Source organism: Cnephaeus nilssonii (genome assembly GCF_951640355.1).
Source record: "Cnephaeus nilssonii genome assembly, chromosome: 17".
NCBI lineage: Eukaryota > Metazoa > Chordata > Mammalia > Chiroptera > Vespertilionidae > Cnephaeus > Cnephaeus nilssonii.
This window is the reverse complement of record NC_137088.1, coordinates 32,435,285-32,453,008: the sequence shown is the minus strand read 5'-3', so window position 1 is coordinate 32,453,008 and position 17,724 is coordinate 32,435,285. Positions and strand designations below refer to the sequence as shown.

Sequence of the window (17,724 nt, the reverse complement as noted above, 5' to 3'; positions counted from 1 at the left end):
TTGTTGGCCCACATGCTGTTTTCAGCAGCGACCAACTTTAAGATCGGGATAGCTCACACAAAATCTAGATTTCTGGGTCCTCTTGAAAAACCAGAAGATTCCGCAACGTGCAGCTCTCCTCCACGCTGACCGGCCAGAGGGGAGAGACGGCTGCCCCTTTAACAGACAGGTCACTAGGAAGAGCCGGAATTGGGGTGTTTAGCCCCGCATACAGCAGGTGGTCAATAAACGATAGTTGTGATCGTTACTTATTATTTATCAGTAACTTCTGCGCACGGCACTTAAGTACAGGGACTGTGCCTTCTCCTGGCCACTCTCCTTCTGCTGTGAGCAGGAGGCTGGGCACCCGGGAGACCTCATTTTGCACAACCTTTATATACAGGCCCGAGGATTCCAAGTCAGCATCCACACTCACAGCCCTTATTAGGTGCCAGTCACTCTACTAATGCCTTCACCTGTGGCATTACCTCATTCGATCTTCAACACAGAACACAGCCCTAAGCCCTAATTACTAACATTGGGGAAACCGAGGCACCGCGCGAGATCACTCAGCCAGCAAAGGAGAGTTCAAGAATCAAACCCAAGAGCGTGTCCGCAGAGAGTCCACGTTCTCATCACACTCTGCACACGGCGGGGTCACCCCACGTGCGGATGGAGGGCAGGGCCTCACCTGCGTCCAGCCTCCCTCGCCGACCCCACCCCCCCGGAGTCAGGCAGACTCGGGGTGCACTTACGGTCAAGGCCGTTGATGTAGCGCATGGTGACTTCACAGTGGCCCCACACGGCGCTCACCACCGGGTACAGCTTCTTGCCCTTGAGGCCGCGGAAGGCCACGCCCAGGTACTGGCCGTCCACCACGAAGCTGAGCGTGCCCTCGTCCATGTCCAGCACCACGAGCAGCGAGTCCGGCAGCGCGAAGGCCTCCTCGGGCTCCAGGAAGGCCGGGTAGGCCACGCCGGGCCGGTTCTTGCCGTCGTGGTAGAGGCGGCTGCGGCCCAGGTCCCAGCCCCACGACTCGGCGTCGCTGCCCACCAGCGCCGTGTAGCCCACCGAGTGCAGGGGCGCCCGCGCCGTGGCCACGCCCACCACCGCGTGGGTGCCCCGCTGCCGCACCGGCCAGTGGATCTGCCAGGCGTGCAGCCCGCGCGCGTGGCCCACCTTGCCGCGGATGCCGTCGGTGCTCTGGGCCACCGGGTGCCGGTGGAAGGTGAGCCGGTCGTCGTCCTTGACGAAGACGTTGAGCGAGCGGTCCTCGGGGTTCCACGCGTGCCGCAGCTGCACCGCCGGCCCCGCCGCGGGCATGTCCAGCAGCTGGTCCAGCCGCGCCGGCCGCTCCGGCTCTGCTCCGCGCAGCTCCCGCTTGGCCGGCCGCAGCGCCGGCTCGCGAACCTCCACCGACTTGAGGCTCCCCGAGAGCTTCTGGCCCATGGCTCACTCCCAGGAGGGGCCCCGGCTCAGGCCGCCGCTACCTCGTGGGACCTGCCGCTCCCCGCTGCCAGGGATGGGCCAGGGGCCTGGGGACCAGGCTGCCGGACGGTCTACCTCCACAGCCTCTGCCGGGCTGGGGCAGGGGCCCAAGCTCCTGGAAGGAAGCAGAGGGCACCGGTTATATAACAGCAGCATCGATGCCATTTACGCCCATGCCTTGGCTGAGCCCTTACCATGCCTTCATAATAATGAATTAATATATCTGGCACTTACCTAATACTTGCCATATGCCAGACACTGTTCTAAATGATTTACATTTATTCGCTTATTTAATCCTTAAACCTCCCCATGACATACACACGACTCCCAAATTATAGATGAGAAAACTAAAAGAGACGGACGGGGTAAGTAAGTAACCGAAGTCCTACAGCTAAGAAGGGGCTGAGCCAAGACTCAAACGCAGGCCACCTGGCTTCAGCGTCCATGGTCTGTACTTGGCGCAATCCTAGGTCGTTTTCTTTTAGAAATAGGGACGAAACCCAGAGAAGTTAAGTGACTTGTCCAAGATCACCGAGGCTGGAGAGGAGCCCAGGTGCCTTTGATTCCAGAGGACACGCCCCGTGCCAAGGCTGGGGGCACAGCTGCCTAAGACATGGGGGCCAGAGACACAGAGGCGATGGATGGCCCCTCATCTCCTGTCCCTGGCTGCCCCGGGGAGCTTACATAGCATCTGAAGTACAGTCAGTGTTGAGAAGTAAGATACAGAGCGAGGATCCAGCACAATCACCCAGGGACATGGAGATGGATACAAGGCAGCCACCTGAGGATGGGGTGGGGTCTCCATGGGAAGATGAGCAGGAAGCGGGGGGATAAGGGAGCTGGTGTCCAGGCTCTGGACCCAAACAGAACTGCATCCAAATCCCTCCATCTCTCTGAGACTCCAGTTTCCTCATCTATAAAATGGAGATAAAATGCTTCCCTCCAGGTGGCATGGGAGTCCGAGAGACAATAATATGAAGGGCTGGCCTGAGACTCTGTGGGCAGGCTTTCCTCTCTGGGTCTATCCGCTGGGCATCCCACGTGAATGCTTTCCCTTTGGAGGGGCAAGCTCTTTCTTTGGGCATATAAACGCTGTCAACAGCATTCACTCTGGGAAAGCTCCTGTGAGGCAGGATCCTAGTTTTCAGGGAGGGGGACTTGGCCACCATCACTAGGAGACCAGCCAGACCCAGGGTGCTTGGATGGGCCCTGGCGTGAGTTGAGATGGGGAGCTGAGCCCTGCAGCCTGTCCGGGGCAGGGGCATGTGCCCTCCCCACCCTGGCCTGAGAGTTGCTGGGCTCAGAAAATCTCCCACTGAGACAGACCAGGAGACAGGTGGTTTTCATCCCTTGCTCTGGCGGGCCGTGGCCTCCCACCCAAACAGGGGCACGACTCCCAGCCGGAGTGCAGGCGGGGAGGGAGGGACGCCTGCTGCCACACAGCACAGGCAGAGATGCCGTGGATTTCTCCTTTAACCCTCCTACTTTATTCTCAACCCCCGTTTCCTTTCCTTTCTATGGTTAGACCCCAGCTTCATCTCGCGCCGACTCCATCCAGAGCGCTCTGGCTAACGTTGAATCTGGAGGAATACCAGAACACATAGCAAGGAAAATTCACCACCCCAGACTGTTCTAAGTTAGCAGGATAAAGGTACGCCTTTTGATATCCCAAATCACCCACAGTAAAAGAGGAAGAGACGCAGGAATGCAAATTCTATCTTCGGCAAAACTAGAGCACAGTTGTAACCTGAGCCACAACTTCTAAGGAGAGGCTGCCAAAAACAGTCAAGGGGCTGCCAAAAGCGGTGAGGATCCAAGGGGGTGTGAGGAAGCACCTACACAAGCCACCTGTGGCTGCAACGCTCGGATAAAGCTGCCTGATGGCTCTTGGCTGATACTCCCTGAAGGAAAAAACAAAACAAAACAAGGATTCCCAACCAGGAAAAAAATGGGAACAGGGCGTGTGGCCTGGCAATGGGAGCTGCCTGGGACACCCCGGTCACCCAGGAACATGGACGTGAACACAAGGCCAACCCCCTGGGGATGGGGTGGGCTCTCATAGGAAGGTCGGTGTGAGGCGGGGGGTTAGAGGAGGAAGGAGGAGGACAGGGCTAACAAAGAAAACCACAGACCAGCCCTCTTCACAGGGAGCAGTGTGTTGGTGAGGCAGAGCGGGAGAGGGGCGTGAATGGGGGGAAGGCTATAGCTGCAGGTCTCTGCTGTCTGGGTAGAAGCTAAAAGAAATCACTGCCACCGTCCTGTGAACAGTTACCAGGAACCTGAGAGCGACCCTGCTGTCCTAGAATACTCCCATGAACCTCCTCTACCTGCATCCCCTGCAAATGCTGATCTGAGAAGGTTTGCCCCCTTCAAAGAGCAACCAGCACACAATATAGTCCAAGATGCTAGAGGAGGAATCAAGGAGGAAAAGAACAGAAAAAAAAATAAAAATGGCAAACCAAGAAAACTCGCCAGAAAAAAACCTGCACAAAGCACATGAAAATCATGATCACATTTGTAAACTAATTTTATGATCACTTTTTCAAAAGGGAGACAACTAGTCTAGTCTTTAAAAAAATTTTAATGCGTTTTATGTAGTTCTAAAGGCTACCTCCAAAAGAACTAAAAATACAAACCTTCCAGTTCTTAAAAGGAACACAACACAAAATAAAACCATACCATGAAAGGGTTTGTTTTAAAAAGCAATGGAAGCAAAAAGACATAAAACTACTAAAAAGAAAACTACTAAAAAGAAAGGATCCTAAGATCGGGGAACAAGACAAAACCCTCAACAGGATGCTTCCTACCAGAGACATCCCCAAAGCAAAGTGATTTGACAATTTTGAAAATAAAGGAAGAGCAAATATATAGCAGGTATGTGCTACCTCAAATTAAACAGGCACTATCACCTTAACATAGTCAAGTAAAGTTGAATTCAGGATAAATGATTCCAAATGAGACAAAGAAGAACACTTTATAATAATAATGAATATGGCCCTGACCCGTTTGGCTCAGTGGATAGAGCGTCGGCCTGCGGACTGAAAGGTCCCAGGTTCGATTCCGGTCAAGGGCAGGTACCTTGGTTGCGGGCACATCCCCAATAAAGGGTGTGTAGGAGGCAGCTGATCGGTGTTTCTCTCTCATCAGTGTTTCTAACTCTCTATCCCTCTCCCTTCCTCTAAACTTCAGTTTTTAAAATAATAATAATAATAATGAATATGACCCAAAATTGAAGATCTAACACACCAAATGACAGCACCAAAATTCAGAGCAATAGCAACGGGAAACACAAGGAAGAACAGACAGATACACAGCAGAGGCAGGTGATTTTCATTCACCTCTTTTAGCTCATGAAGATCAAGAGACCACATTAGGTAAAGTCAGAAAAACCAAAATTGCATAATTAATAAGACGGTTGTAATTGATGTATACTTTCGAAAAAAATTCCCATATTTTAGGCCACAAATAGAACCTCGCCAAAAAAGCTGAAGTAATACAGAATCTGATAACATAGAAGCAAAATAGAAATTAATCACAAAATTATGGATCACAAAACTCTACCACATGGAACCTTTTTAAAAACGCTCCTTTAGTCACCCTCCTCTGTTTATATCTGTTATTTACAAGTGACCGGCTTACCAGGCGTATTAGGAAATTCCAGGAGGCCGCAGTGGTCTCAGGCCAACAGAAGTAGGCCAACTATTGCCCGAGCACCTTCTTTCCGACCACGCGCGCCCCTCGGCGCTGCGGGCAGACGGCTGCAGCCAGCCCTGTGTCACTGCGGCGCTTCTCCAGCTTTCCGAAAACCACCCCTTATTTTTCTGTGCGTGACAGGTCTCTGTCCTGTCTGTCATGGAGCAGTTTTGCCAATTTAAATGTGACTACGGTATAAACAGTAAAATGGCAGTAAACAAACAAACTATCTTTTAAACAACTCAGATTTTAAAAAGAGAGATCTAGATAGAAATTGCAGAATACCTAGAGAATAAGAATAATAAATATTCCATGTATTAGAATCTGTGGGATCTCACTCAAATCGTGCTCAGAGGCCATTATGCCTGTTTTACTTATACTAGCAAATAAAAAAGCATAAGAATACATGAATTAAGCATAATAAGATAGAAAAAAATAAAACTAATCAAACAATCTGAGCACTGGTTCTTTGGCGGGGGGGGTGAGGGGGGCGGGGGGGAAAGGGGGATACAGTACCACAAAAACCAAATCAATAAAACATATAAACCACTTAATCTACTCATTTAGTCTATATTATATTATCATATTATTATTACATTATATCTATTTTGTTAATCTATCATGTTGATAATACGAGTATGTACCCTTGATATGATGTAATGAAGTAACACATTACCTCTATGGTTGTCGTCCTACAAACCCCTGAGTCTAATCATGAGAAAAACATAGGACAAATTCCATCAAAACACCCCACTAGTCCTCCTCCAAACTGTCAAGGCCATCAGAGACAGTCACAGCCAAGAGGAGCCTAAGGAGACAGAACAACCAAATATGATGTGATGTCCTGGATAAGATCCTGGAACAAAACAGGACATTCGGCAAAAACTAAGGAAATCTGAATGAAGTATGGCCTTTAGTTAATAACAATAATCAATACTGGCTCATTAGTTGTGATAAATGTAGCACACTAATGTAAGATGTTAATAATAGCAGACACTGGGTGTGAGTATATGGAACTCTCTGTACCATCTACTTAGTTTTTCTATCAATCCAAATCTAGTCTAAATAAAGTCTATTTACTAAAAACATTAATTTCTAAATTTTAGATAATACCAAAAAAATGTACAAAAACTTGAAATCAACTCTATCTCATTAACCAGATACAAACATTGTTAGTATTTGGATGTATTTCATTTTATTCCTTTCTTGTCCATAAAATGTTAGTAAGTTTTCTTTTTTAAAATTGGCATCATGGGACTTTATTCAGGTTATCTCACCTAGAATTTAATAACATGTTCATATATTACTAAATATACTTTATTTTTTTAAATATATTTTATTGATTTTTTACAGAGAGGAAGGGAGAGGGATAGAAACATCGATGAGAGAGAAACATGGATCAGCTGCCTCCTGCATACTCCCTACTGGGGATGTGCCCGCAACCAAGGTACATGCCCTTGACCGGAATCGAACCTGGGACCCTTCAGTCCCCAGGCCGATGCTCTATCCACTGAGCCAAACCAGTTAGGGCCTAAATATACTTCATATGCATGACATTATGACTAAATAAAATAATAAACCTTGTAAACCACTTAATCATTAAAAGAGAGGAGCGGAAGACACAAATACATAAAATATGAAATGAAAATGTGAAATAACCAAATGGCATAGCAAAAAACACCCATAAAATAAGTTAGACTTGTTTTAAAATGGGGAGATATGTGCAACACAAATCATAAATATGACAAACTCCTACAAATTAGTCCGAGAAGACCAACCTCAATACAAAACGTGACAGGATACTACAAACAGTTCACACATAAAAAACAGCTTCTTTGAAAAGATGATCTCTCTACCAAATGCGTAATAAAAGAGAAACAAACTAGAACTACAGTGAAATGCCCTTTTGGTGTATTAGTGAAGATCAAAAAGCTGGACAACACTTTCCTGGAGAAGCAGGCAGGTTCCTACATTGCTAAACGGAAGGTTAAATGGTATAACCTCAGTGAATGGCAAATTAGCACCTTCTCTCAGAATTACAAATGCACATACCCTTGACCTAGCAAGTCCACTGCCAGTATTTATTCAGATATGCTCTCAAATGTGCAAAACTTCATATATACATATATGTGTGTATATGTTATATACACCATGTATGTATTATATAATATATAATATGTAATACAAGTATATGTAAATTACTATATGTGTCACATATATAAATATGCAGCATTGCTTGTCATAGCAAAATATTGGGAGAAACCCCAAATGAAGACGGGATAATTTTTTTTGCAAGAAGTTCTGCTTTTATTGCATTGAAGACTGTAAATGATAAGACTATAAATTATGGCAAATCCATATAAGAAAATACTAGGCAGCTGTAGAAAAGAAGGTACTGCTATGGAAAATCCAACCGATAGATGAAATCAAACAAACAAGGTGCTGTGTCCGGTTTGCTACTATTCATTACTGTGGAGGGAGGGGGAGAGATGAAGGAGTAAGAGGGAAGAGAGAAGAAAGGGAGAGGGAGAGGGGCATTTAACCCAAAGGGTTTCATCCAGCCCTTGAGACTCATCTAGGTTATGAGAAATAAGATAACATGTGAGCCCTAGCCGGTTTGGCTCAGTGGATAGAGCGTTGGCCTATGGACTGAAGGGTCCCTGGTTTGATTCTGGACAAGGGCATATACCTCGGTTGCAGGCTCCTCCCCGGCCCTGGCTCTGGTCAGGGCTCATGCAGGAGGCAACCAACATCGATTTCCTTCACATTGATATTTCTCTCTGTCTTTCCCTCTCTCTTCTACTCTCTCTAGAAATCAATGGGAAAATATCCTCAGGTGAGGATAAAAATAATAATAATAATAACATGTGTGAGGCACAGGGCGTGTCGTGGAGACTCAATCAGTTGAACCAGCACACTCACCCAGGGTCCTCTCTGGAAGATTGCACAGACTGCCCAAGGGCGTCTGACTGGGAGGTCAGGGGGCTTGGAATCTGCCACTTTCGTAATTCACTGAAAGGCACCTCTGCTGGAATTCTAACAGAGCAGGAAACGCGGCTCCAAGAGGAAGTGGCCTGACCAAAGTCACTCAGGTAAAGCCAGCAGGACTGCTCCCACCTACGTAGCCTGAACCCGAAGTCCCCACTGCCTCTCCTCCCCTGTTCCTTCTCCATCGCTAACCTTAAAAATATGTACTCACTCTGTGCCAGGCGGCGTGCCAGCTGCTTCACAGGAACTACGAGGCATGTACCCCTTTATTCAAAAGAGGAAACGGACTCCCAGGGAGAGGTTCCCAGTGAGTGGCAGGACGGGGGTGGACCCCAGGGCCACAGTAGGACGAGCCTGTGCTCTACCATCCTCCTCCACGCTGTTAGAACAGAGCCTCTCCATGATGCCCACGCAGGACATGTCTAAGGGAAAGGTCCACGACCATGCCACCTCTGTTGCTGTTGAAGAGACGGCTTGAAGGTGTTTGAAAGCAGCAGCCAGGCAGCAGCTTCAGAGGAGACCCATGCGGGGTCATCGAGGGCAAGGTGCTCTCCCCCCTGGCCGCAGCCTCAGGGCCTCAACGCCTCTGCCACCATCAGTGGCAGGCGGGGATCCCGAAGGCTGCCCACACTGGGGACATGGCAAGGTGGACATATAACAGACAGCACCTTTGCCGCCCCCCTCCCCCCAGACAGGGACCAGGACGGAGTGTTCATGCCCACCAAGGAAAGCTAGTGACATCACAATATAAGGAAGGGCAGGCAGGGGTTGAATTCCTGTCTGTCCACTGGGCCTGGCCAAGGGGTTAACCTCTCTGAGACGCATCCGAAAAGTGTGGCTAACCATGTGCTAACCTCGCCGGCCTTTGCAAGGATCAGGGTTGACATCTGTGAAGTCTGGAATAGCACAGGGCACCCAAGAGGCACCCAGAGAATGTTAAGTGCTGCTTTAAACTGTGTACGTCCTCCAACATTGCCCTCTCTCCATCGGAATGCATCCTAAAGAAACAGCCATGGGTGTGCTCCAGGATTCAGCTACAGAAGAACCTTCAAGGGCAACAGTCAGGATCAGAATCAAGAAACAGAATGACCGCCAAAACCAGTTTGGGTCAGTGGATAGAGCATCGGCCTGCGAACTGAAAGGTCCCAGGTTCGATTCCGGTCAAGGGCACGTACCTTGGTTGTGGGCACATCCCCAGTAGGAGGTGTGCAGGAGGCAACTGATCAATGTTTCTCTCTCATCGATGTTTCTAACTCTCTATCCCTCTCCCTGTAAAAAATCAAAAAAGCAATAAAATATATTAAAAAAAAAAAAGAAAAGAAAGAATGACTAGCCCAGCCAGCATAGCTCAGCGCTTGAGCGTTGACCTATGAACCAGGAGGTCACAGTTTGATTCCCGGTCAGGGCACATGCCTGGGTTGTGGGCTCGATCCCCAGTGTGGAACATCATTGATGTTTCTCTCTCTCTCCCTCTCCCTTCCTCTCTGAAATTAATTTTTTTTAAATGTAAAAAAAGAAACAGAATGACCAGCTGGAGACAGGGCCAAGGCCGGAGCTAGAAGACAGGAAGCGACAGAGTCCCAACTCCTAAACTGGGTGAGTCACAGGTAAGTCCTCATGTCTTTGTTCAGGTGTGTGGGGCCCTGAGTCCATCCTTCCTCCTCTCCCCAGTCCTGCCTGAGAGCCCCACCTCCTCCAAGAAGCCTGCCCCATTCCACTCGGCCTCCAGGTGCCTGCCCCACGCCCTGTGCACTGGGCCAGCCAGGACTCCCTGGTCCTGCTCACCTGCATTTTTCTACCTTGAGGGGCACTCCTCTGAGGACAGGGAGCCTTCACCTGGCTTCCTTGCTCCCCTCACACAAACACGGCTCAGTACTTTGAAGACAGGGCCGAGCACACGTGTGGGTGTGGAGGGGCGACGCTGGGCTTCAGGGAGGTCTCGTTGTCTGCTCTCTTTAGAGTCACAAGGTGGGGACACCGGGCCCAGTTCTGCCACTGACACAGCCTCTGGGCAGCTGACGCGAGGCTGTAACCAGTCCACCCCTTTGTTAGACACCGCTGTGCACCCTTCCTGCTTGCAGTCCTCGTTTGTTTGTTCAACAGACACTTGGTGAATGTCTGCCATGTGCCGGGCTCTGTGCTGCTAAGAGCTGGGGACACAGCAGTGGCCAAGTCAGGCTCAATCCCTGCCCGCTCTCTCCAGCCAGAGGGAGTGGGCGCCTGTCACCTTTCTCTTTTGGTCTCCACCACAGCTCGTGGCCCGGGGCCAGGCTCACGGCAGAAACCGGAGAGTTCACTTCCTGATAGAAATCACATTATCTCTGAGCCCAGTAAGCCCCGGGCACACTGAGCAATGCCTAAGGCGCCTCCATCACATTCCCCCCCAAACCAAACTCACTGTCCTCGGCCATGCTTGGAGGGGGACACGCTTACTGGCATTATCCGGAAGGATCCGCCCCAGGACTTCAATGATGGCAGAGCAAGAAAACAAAAACTCGGATTGCCCATTGCCCTTCCCAGGACCCTGGCAGGTGTTGCAGTTCAACAGGGAAATGAGGAGACACGAAGCATCGATGTCGCAATGCTTAAGAAGCCTCAGCTGCTTGCAAAATGTGACACTCGGTCTTCAGAGGCCGAGGACTCGGAATCCCCTTCTGGGAGGCCTGTCTGGCTGGGCTCGCCCAGGCAGGGGTTTTGCCAGGCGACATGACTGCTGCAGGAACTGGCAATGACGGGGTGCAATGCTCCCCTCAGTGTGGCCTTTGGCTTCAGACTTGCTGGGGTAGTGGGTGGCTGTGGATTTCATTCCTTCCTTTAAGCAGAGCAATGATGCCTCCCTGGATCTGAGGCCACAGGAAGTCTGAGACCCTATCATTCCCTCGAGGGAGAGCTGACGACCCAGTTACAGGTCTGAAAAATGACAAGGACTGTAAAAACCAGTGCAGGTTAATGCCACTGGAATTCCTTTAATAGACTGCATACTGCTTTCAAATACATACCCCAGCACCTGTACAACGCAAAGCCGGTCTAATCGTGCTCCCTGCTTGAGATCCTCCCGTCTCTCCACCGCTTTCCCGATCAAGTGCAGACTCCTGACCCTAACCCTCCCCAAATGCTCCCCTGTGCTCCTCCAGCCCATCTTCCTCCGTGAACCCCTTCACCATCTGCCCACCCACATGCCCTGACATGCTGCGGCCATTGTTCCTTCTCTCTCCCTGCTCACCCCCCACACTGCACACATCTGGGTCCCCCTGTTCCCAGAACCCTGTCCCTGTCTCCATCACAGACTAATCACAAGGGGCCATGGCGTCTTCTTAGCTGTCTCCCTCCCACCCGCCGGGGAACACACAGCGAGGCTGGGTCTTCTCACTGGCGTCCCCAGGACTCGGCGTGGCTCTGGCCCAGGGAGAGTGGTGGGTGACCGTCTACACAGTGCCCAGGCCTGAACAAACGCATAAAAGCCACCTGCTGCCTCAGAAAGCACTCCACCGAGACATGAACTGGGAGCACAGAGCTCCGGAGCCCCGTCTTCATTCCTCATTTTCATCTCCGAGCCTTTGTAAAGAGACAATGATGCCTACTTGGACTGGGGTTTTTTTTAAAGATTTTCTTAGTACAAATATTAAGCAGACGAGCTGTTTTATGAAAAGATGCTCATTCAGAATGAACCTGCCAATGATGAATGAGCTAAAGGACCCCCCGGTTTTATTCGCAGGCGTCCATTAGCGTTCCCCCTCTGTACGCAGGCACAGAGCTCACCCTGCCACGGGCCGGGCAAGCCCTTTCTTCCCAAGAGCTCACAAAGAGGGCCATCTGTCCAGGTCCAGGTGCGACTGTCTCACGCCTGTCTCTCTGGAGCTGAATCAATGAGGCTTCCCCGAGCCCCTCCTTCTTGTGGGGTTTCCATGGGAATCCTCCCACGCGTGACTGAGCCAGGAGCCCCCAAGGCGGAAGCTCGGGCTGTCAGCCAACAAGAAGAGCAGGCGCCGGGGATGAAGGAGGTTTGCAGGCCAGCGCGCTCTGCAAGGTCATTTGAAAGAGACACACCTTCCTGGCAGGCCTGGTCCACGCTGCAGCTGCCCCTGTGCCCAGGGGGCTGCCCCAGGCACATGTGGGTGGTTCTGCAGGACAGCTGGTCTCTGGGAGGCCCAGCACGGCCCAGGCTGGAGCAAAGCTGGAGGAGAGGGGGTGGGGGAGGGTGCTGCATCATGCGACCCTCTTGGGAAGAAGACTCCTACGAAGGAAACACAAGAATCTTCATGTCCAGCCCCTCCGTTCTCTCCCAGGCTGCACTCTGCCCCGTTGGTATACCTGGTTGTCTGAAAACTCGGATGCCTGAAAGAAAAGCGAACCTATTCATGCCTCAGACTTGATCCAGGAGATCAGAATGGGGATCTGCTGGGGTTTCTGAAGGTCCCTCTGGTAAGACTGAGGGGTCTCTGAGATCATTTTTGAGATACTGGGGGGAGGTGGGGGAGAGACTGGAGAGAAAGAGGAGATGGTGAGGAAGCAGGGAGCCAGGGAGACCCAGAGAGAGGGGGCGGGGGGGGGGGGGGGGCAGCACCAGGTGGAAGGGAGCCACTCGGCCCCGGGAACCTGTGTGACTTGCATATCGCACAGTGTGTGGCTGACAGGTCAGATGTCTCTGTGGCCCACCTCACTGGACTGAACTTCACTTTTCCCTGGAGAAGGCCGAGCTCCAGGCTCACCCCAAATGACATTCCGCAGCACGAACAGCCAGGTGCCGACTGTGGAGCAGCTCTGGGCCTCTTCCTTTGAACATAACAGCACATGAAGGAGTAGGGCTCACAGCAGCTTCCTGCCACCTCCTGGCTCCAGGGCCCACCTTGCCCCATAAACGGGCTGCCCCTTAGGTCACATCTTCAGTCTCTGCTGCACCTCTCTCTCTCTCTCCCCATGCGTCTTGGCTTGACTGGCATTTCCAGCTCTTGCAGATTCTCCCAAACTGGGTCTCCAGCCCTGCCTTCTCTCCTCAGCACCCAGCGACCTAGAAGCCTCGGGGCACCCCAGACTAGGGCTCCTTCAGAAGACCTTGTAAAGCCAGCTGGCTTCTTTTCACCATAAGCCTCCACCCTCTCCAGATGTCAGACATGGAGGCACCCACTGGCCCCTCAGAACCCACACACCAGGGCTGACCTCAGCCCTCTCCCTCTCTGGCATACCAGGTTCCTCTCTGCACGTCCCTGCGTCTGCCCTGGGTCCCCCATCTCTCACTCTCCCTCACTCAGTGTCTTCCACTTCCCTGGCCTGGATGACTGCAATGGTCTTCTTACGGGGTTTTGGGGCTCCAATCTGTGCTCCCCGGCCCACCTTCCCTGCTGCCCACCTACCTTTCCTTTCAACTCTCCAGGTGGCTTCTCCAGGGAGAAGTTGCACCCCTTAGCTCAGTGCATAAAAGTACCGTTCTTGCTTATTTCTCCCACACCCAGTCTCCCTGCATGGCCCACTGCAGACCAATCACACCAGACTCCCCAGGCACCCCATACCTTGGTGTCCGGGAGCCTTCCCACCGCCTCTTGCCTGGCTGACACACATTAATCCCTATCCCACATCCAAGCAGGCCGGCCGCCTCCACAGCAGCCCTCCTTGTCCTGCATCAGTCTTTGAAATAAAATAGAAATACAAACTGGGAAGATGTTTAAGTGGAATAAGCTGGCAAGTTGAATTTTGTTTGTTGTTTGCCAAATGTAGCTTAAATGTCATGTATTACTACTTTTAAGGAAGAAAAAGATAATGAAATCAGGGCCCTGGCTGGGTAGCTCAATTGGTTAGAGCTCGTCCTGATATGCTAACGTTGTGGGTTCGATCCTCAGTCAGAGCACATAAGAATCAACCAATGAATGCATAAATGAATGAAACAACAAAACTCTCTCTAATCAATAAAAAAAATTAAAAAATAAATGGAATCAATCAGAGGGCTATGCCCTTGTGTAAAGCATGTTTATATTATGCCACCGATATTTTTGTCTTTCTAAGAACTCCATAATTAGCAGCGCTTAAAATAAATGAAGGGTTTGGAGGATGAGGAGGGATTCCCCGTCAGCCTGAGTGACAGAAGCTACAGGATCTAGTTGGAAGGTAGAGGCCCCAAAATGGGAAAATCCAGTGTCCTGACCCTCTCTTGCCCAGGTGCAGGGTGCAGTGACTGGCAGGGAAGAGGGTGGGCAGATCCTGAATTCTAATAGCGTTTATCCCAGGCTCAGCATTACATTTTAAGGCTTCCTGATTTAGGCTCATCAGAGTGCAGGATGGTGGTGGGGGCGGGGGAGGGGATGTTGGGAGGATGGGGACGAAGATTCCTAGAGAGGAGAGAACTACTCTCACCCCCACCTCCAACCTCTTCCAGATGAGGAAACCGAGCTGGGAGAGACCACAGTACTTGCCCAAGGTCATACCACAGGCGGGTGGTGGTGGCAGAATTTGAACTCAAGCCCGACTCCAGCGCTGGGAGCCCTCCACCTCCTCGTGACAGCGGTACCGAAGCGCCCTCCTCTCCCTTCCAGTCCGGAACAGCCCCGACTGCAGGGAGGTGGGGGCAGCCACTCCCCCCGCCCCCGCTATTCCCGCTAGGGCCCTCGGTGCGTCCTGCGCCAACCAGACCCACACGTTTGCCGCCCTCCCGGCTCAAGCCTCCTCCCTTCTTCCCAGACCCCAGACCCCAAGCCCCTGCCCGCGACTCCGGAGCCGGAGACCCCCTCCCTTCCAGAGCAGCGCCAAGTTTGTCTCCAAGCAAGGCCGGGAACTGGCGTCGAACAGCGCGCAGGCCGGGCGACCAGCCACACGACCCCAGGGTCCAAAAGAAAAATAATAAATAGCGACAGCTACCACTTCCCCAGAGCCAGCTGCCTGCGAGCGATGCTGCCGCTCCGAAAAGTTGGGCGGAAAAGCACGCTGGGGCTCACACCGCTGATGAGAATGCCAGTTAACATCTGATTGAGTGCTTCCTGAGTGCCAGGCACGGGTCTGCAAGCGTTACAAGCGTAGGTCCCACCAGTACCCCTAAACACGGGTACTACCACGATCACCCCCATCCTACGGTGAGAAAATCGAGGTTTGGAGACTTGCCCAAGGTCACCCAGCCAATGAATGACAGATCATGGACCCAAACCCAGGCAGGGTGACCTGGAGCGGGGGGGGGGGGGGGGGGGGGAGACGGGGGGTTGGAAGGGGGCTGAGGTTGGGGAGGGAGCAATGTTTTGTGCTGTCTCCATGACTCAGAGAAGTAGCAGGCTTCAAACCTGCAGTTCCAGGGGCTGGCCCCAAACGCCCCAAGGCTGCGCGCAAACCACCCAGCTCCGACTACTACCGCCGGCGGAGAGGAATTCCCGGGGACCCGGACGGGACTCTGGCCAGGAGCGCCGGCGGTGGCGAGTGCTGGCTCGCACGCGGTCCGCGCGGCCAGATCTCGGCTCCCGGCTCCCGCGCGCCTCAGGGCGCCCCTCACCAGAAGCTGGAGAATACTCACCATAAAAGAGAGGGCGACCGCCTGCAGGTCTGGACTCCCCGGGGAGGCGGCTGCCGCCGACGCCCACTCAGGGGCGCCCGAGCAACCCCGGAGACGCCGGCTCGCTCCCTGGGGTCGGGGGTGCGTCCTCACGGCTGGTGCCCAGCAGCAGCGCCCCCTCTGCCCGGCAGGGTGGCCTGGAGTTGGAGCGTTCTTGGTGAAGTTGGCGCTCGGACGCCACGGGAAGGTGCGAGAGGTCGGGTAGGAGTGGGCAAGCGCCCTCCTGCGCAGATCCCGGGGGCGCGCCGAGGCCCGCGCAGCAGCCGCTCCAAAGCTCTGCGCCCGACCCGGAGGGCGGCGAGTCCCGAGCTCAGGGCTCACGGGCCGCGCCTCGGCCGCCGGCCCCTGGCACGCCCTGCGTCTTCCCCTGCGCCCCGAGCGCAGGCAGCGGTGGCTGGAGCTGGGCCCCGGACGCGGACTGCGGTGCGCTCATCGCCCTCCCCGGGGGCTGGGCGCCTTTGTGCGCGGGGCGCGCCGGCCGCCGCGGCCAGCACTGGATGCTGCAGCCGCCGCCGCCTCCCCCTCCTCCACCGCCGCCCGCTCCCCGCCTTCCCGGCCGGCCCGGAGGCTGCAGCTGAAAGCCGATCCGGCTGAGCTCATCCCTGAAGGCCACTAATCCAATAGCCGCGGAAGGCGCGGCCGCCGGGAACGCCCCTTCCCCCACCATCCCGCGCCCCGGCCCGTCCCAGCCCGGGCCGCTGCCGGCGCCGCCACCTTCCCGAGGCCACCAGCTGGCGGGAGAGGGAAGTGGAACCCGCGCCCCTGTGCAGAGTCGGCGGCACGGTCGCCATTCACCCGCCCGCTCGCCCGCTCACGCCCTCCCTCACGCACTCATTCATGCGCACGGGTCCTCCCCCATTCATTCAAGCGCGCCCGGGTGGGTACCCCTGAGGGGGAGGAGACACCCAGAGTCATTCCGAAAGCTTTGGTGTCTTTACCAACGCACGTGGGAAATAGCAGCCGGGAAAAGAGGATGGTTTAATATCCTCTTACCTAGACACATGACCACACTTCATTTTTTAAGATCAAGCTCCAACTCATCTCTTGAAGTTCAATTTCATACTGCACTTGCTTCACAGGGCCTTCCCGGCCCACCGGAGTTGCTGGGAAATGGATTTCTCTGCTCAGCCGGCTACCAACGCTGATGGCGGGCCGCTGCTTTTTGAGTTTGAGCCGAGAGATAAGGAAGACGGTGTGGCCAGAGCGGAGGCCTAGAGGGTGCTGCTAGCATCCGTGCTTCCTTGGGGAAGCTGAAAGTTCCCATTCTGGAGGCCATCCTCTGGGCGCCAGACTCGACTTCAGTTCCATCCCGCAGTCCTTTGTCTCAACCCAGCTGTCTCTGTGCCAAGTACCAGAAAGCCTAGCCACAGAGCTCCCGTCTCACCTGGGACACAGACAAGACAAGACAATCCAATCGATGGGGCTGTGGGGCTCCTTTCCCAGACTGGGAAGGGCAATCTGGGAGTGCTTCCTAGTGGAGGTGGCTACACAAATGAGCTCCTGGGTGGCATTTGGGTCACGTACCACAGCACAGAGCCTATGGTATGACTGGAATGTGAGCAGAAAGTGGTGAAATGAAGCTGGGGGCGGGGGTGGGGCACGATTGACAGTGGCTAGGGTCTTGGGGTGGGGGGGGGGGGGGCATCCTAAGCGTCTGGCCTTTTCCCAGGATCATTTGGAGAAGCCGTTAACCAGGGGAGTGACATTGTCAGATTTGCATTCTAGAAAGATCTCTCAGCATCAGAGTGGATGGATGGAGGGAACCAGCGTGGAAGCTACTGAAATAGCCCAAGCAAAGATGATGCTTCTTGAATCAGGGCAGTCGTGGTGGGGTGATAAAAGAATGCATTGATCAAGTATTTATGGCACTTAATTCTGTGTTGTTATTGCATTTGTACATCCGTCTCCCTCCTAATACTGTGAACCCCCAGGAGGGCAAGTATCTGTACTTGATATCTCTGGATCCCCTGTACCTCTCCCAGGACAGATATTGAGTAAATGGGGTTGAACTGACCCGAATGGCAGTTCAGAACTCCCTTCACACTTATTTC

General features: G+C 53.0%; 1 protein-coding gene across 1 annotated transcript in view; it reads right to left on the bottom strand.

The window, feature by feature from the left end:
• Nucleotides 1-1,428, bottom strand: part of SPSB4 (splA/ryanodine receptor domain and SOCS box containing 4) — a gene marked incomplete at both ends in the record, with an annotated part of 50,820 nt that extends 49,392 nt beyond the window's left edge. Inside the window, one exon of the mRNA XM_079794617.1 lies at nt 735-1,428. Coding sequence (XP_079650743.1) covers nt 735-1,428 — 694 coding nt within the window. The remainder of the gene's footprint in view (nt 1-734) is intronic.
• Between the last annotated feature and the right edge of the window lie 16,296 nt (nt 1,429-17,724).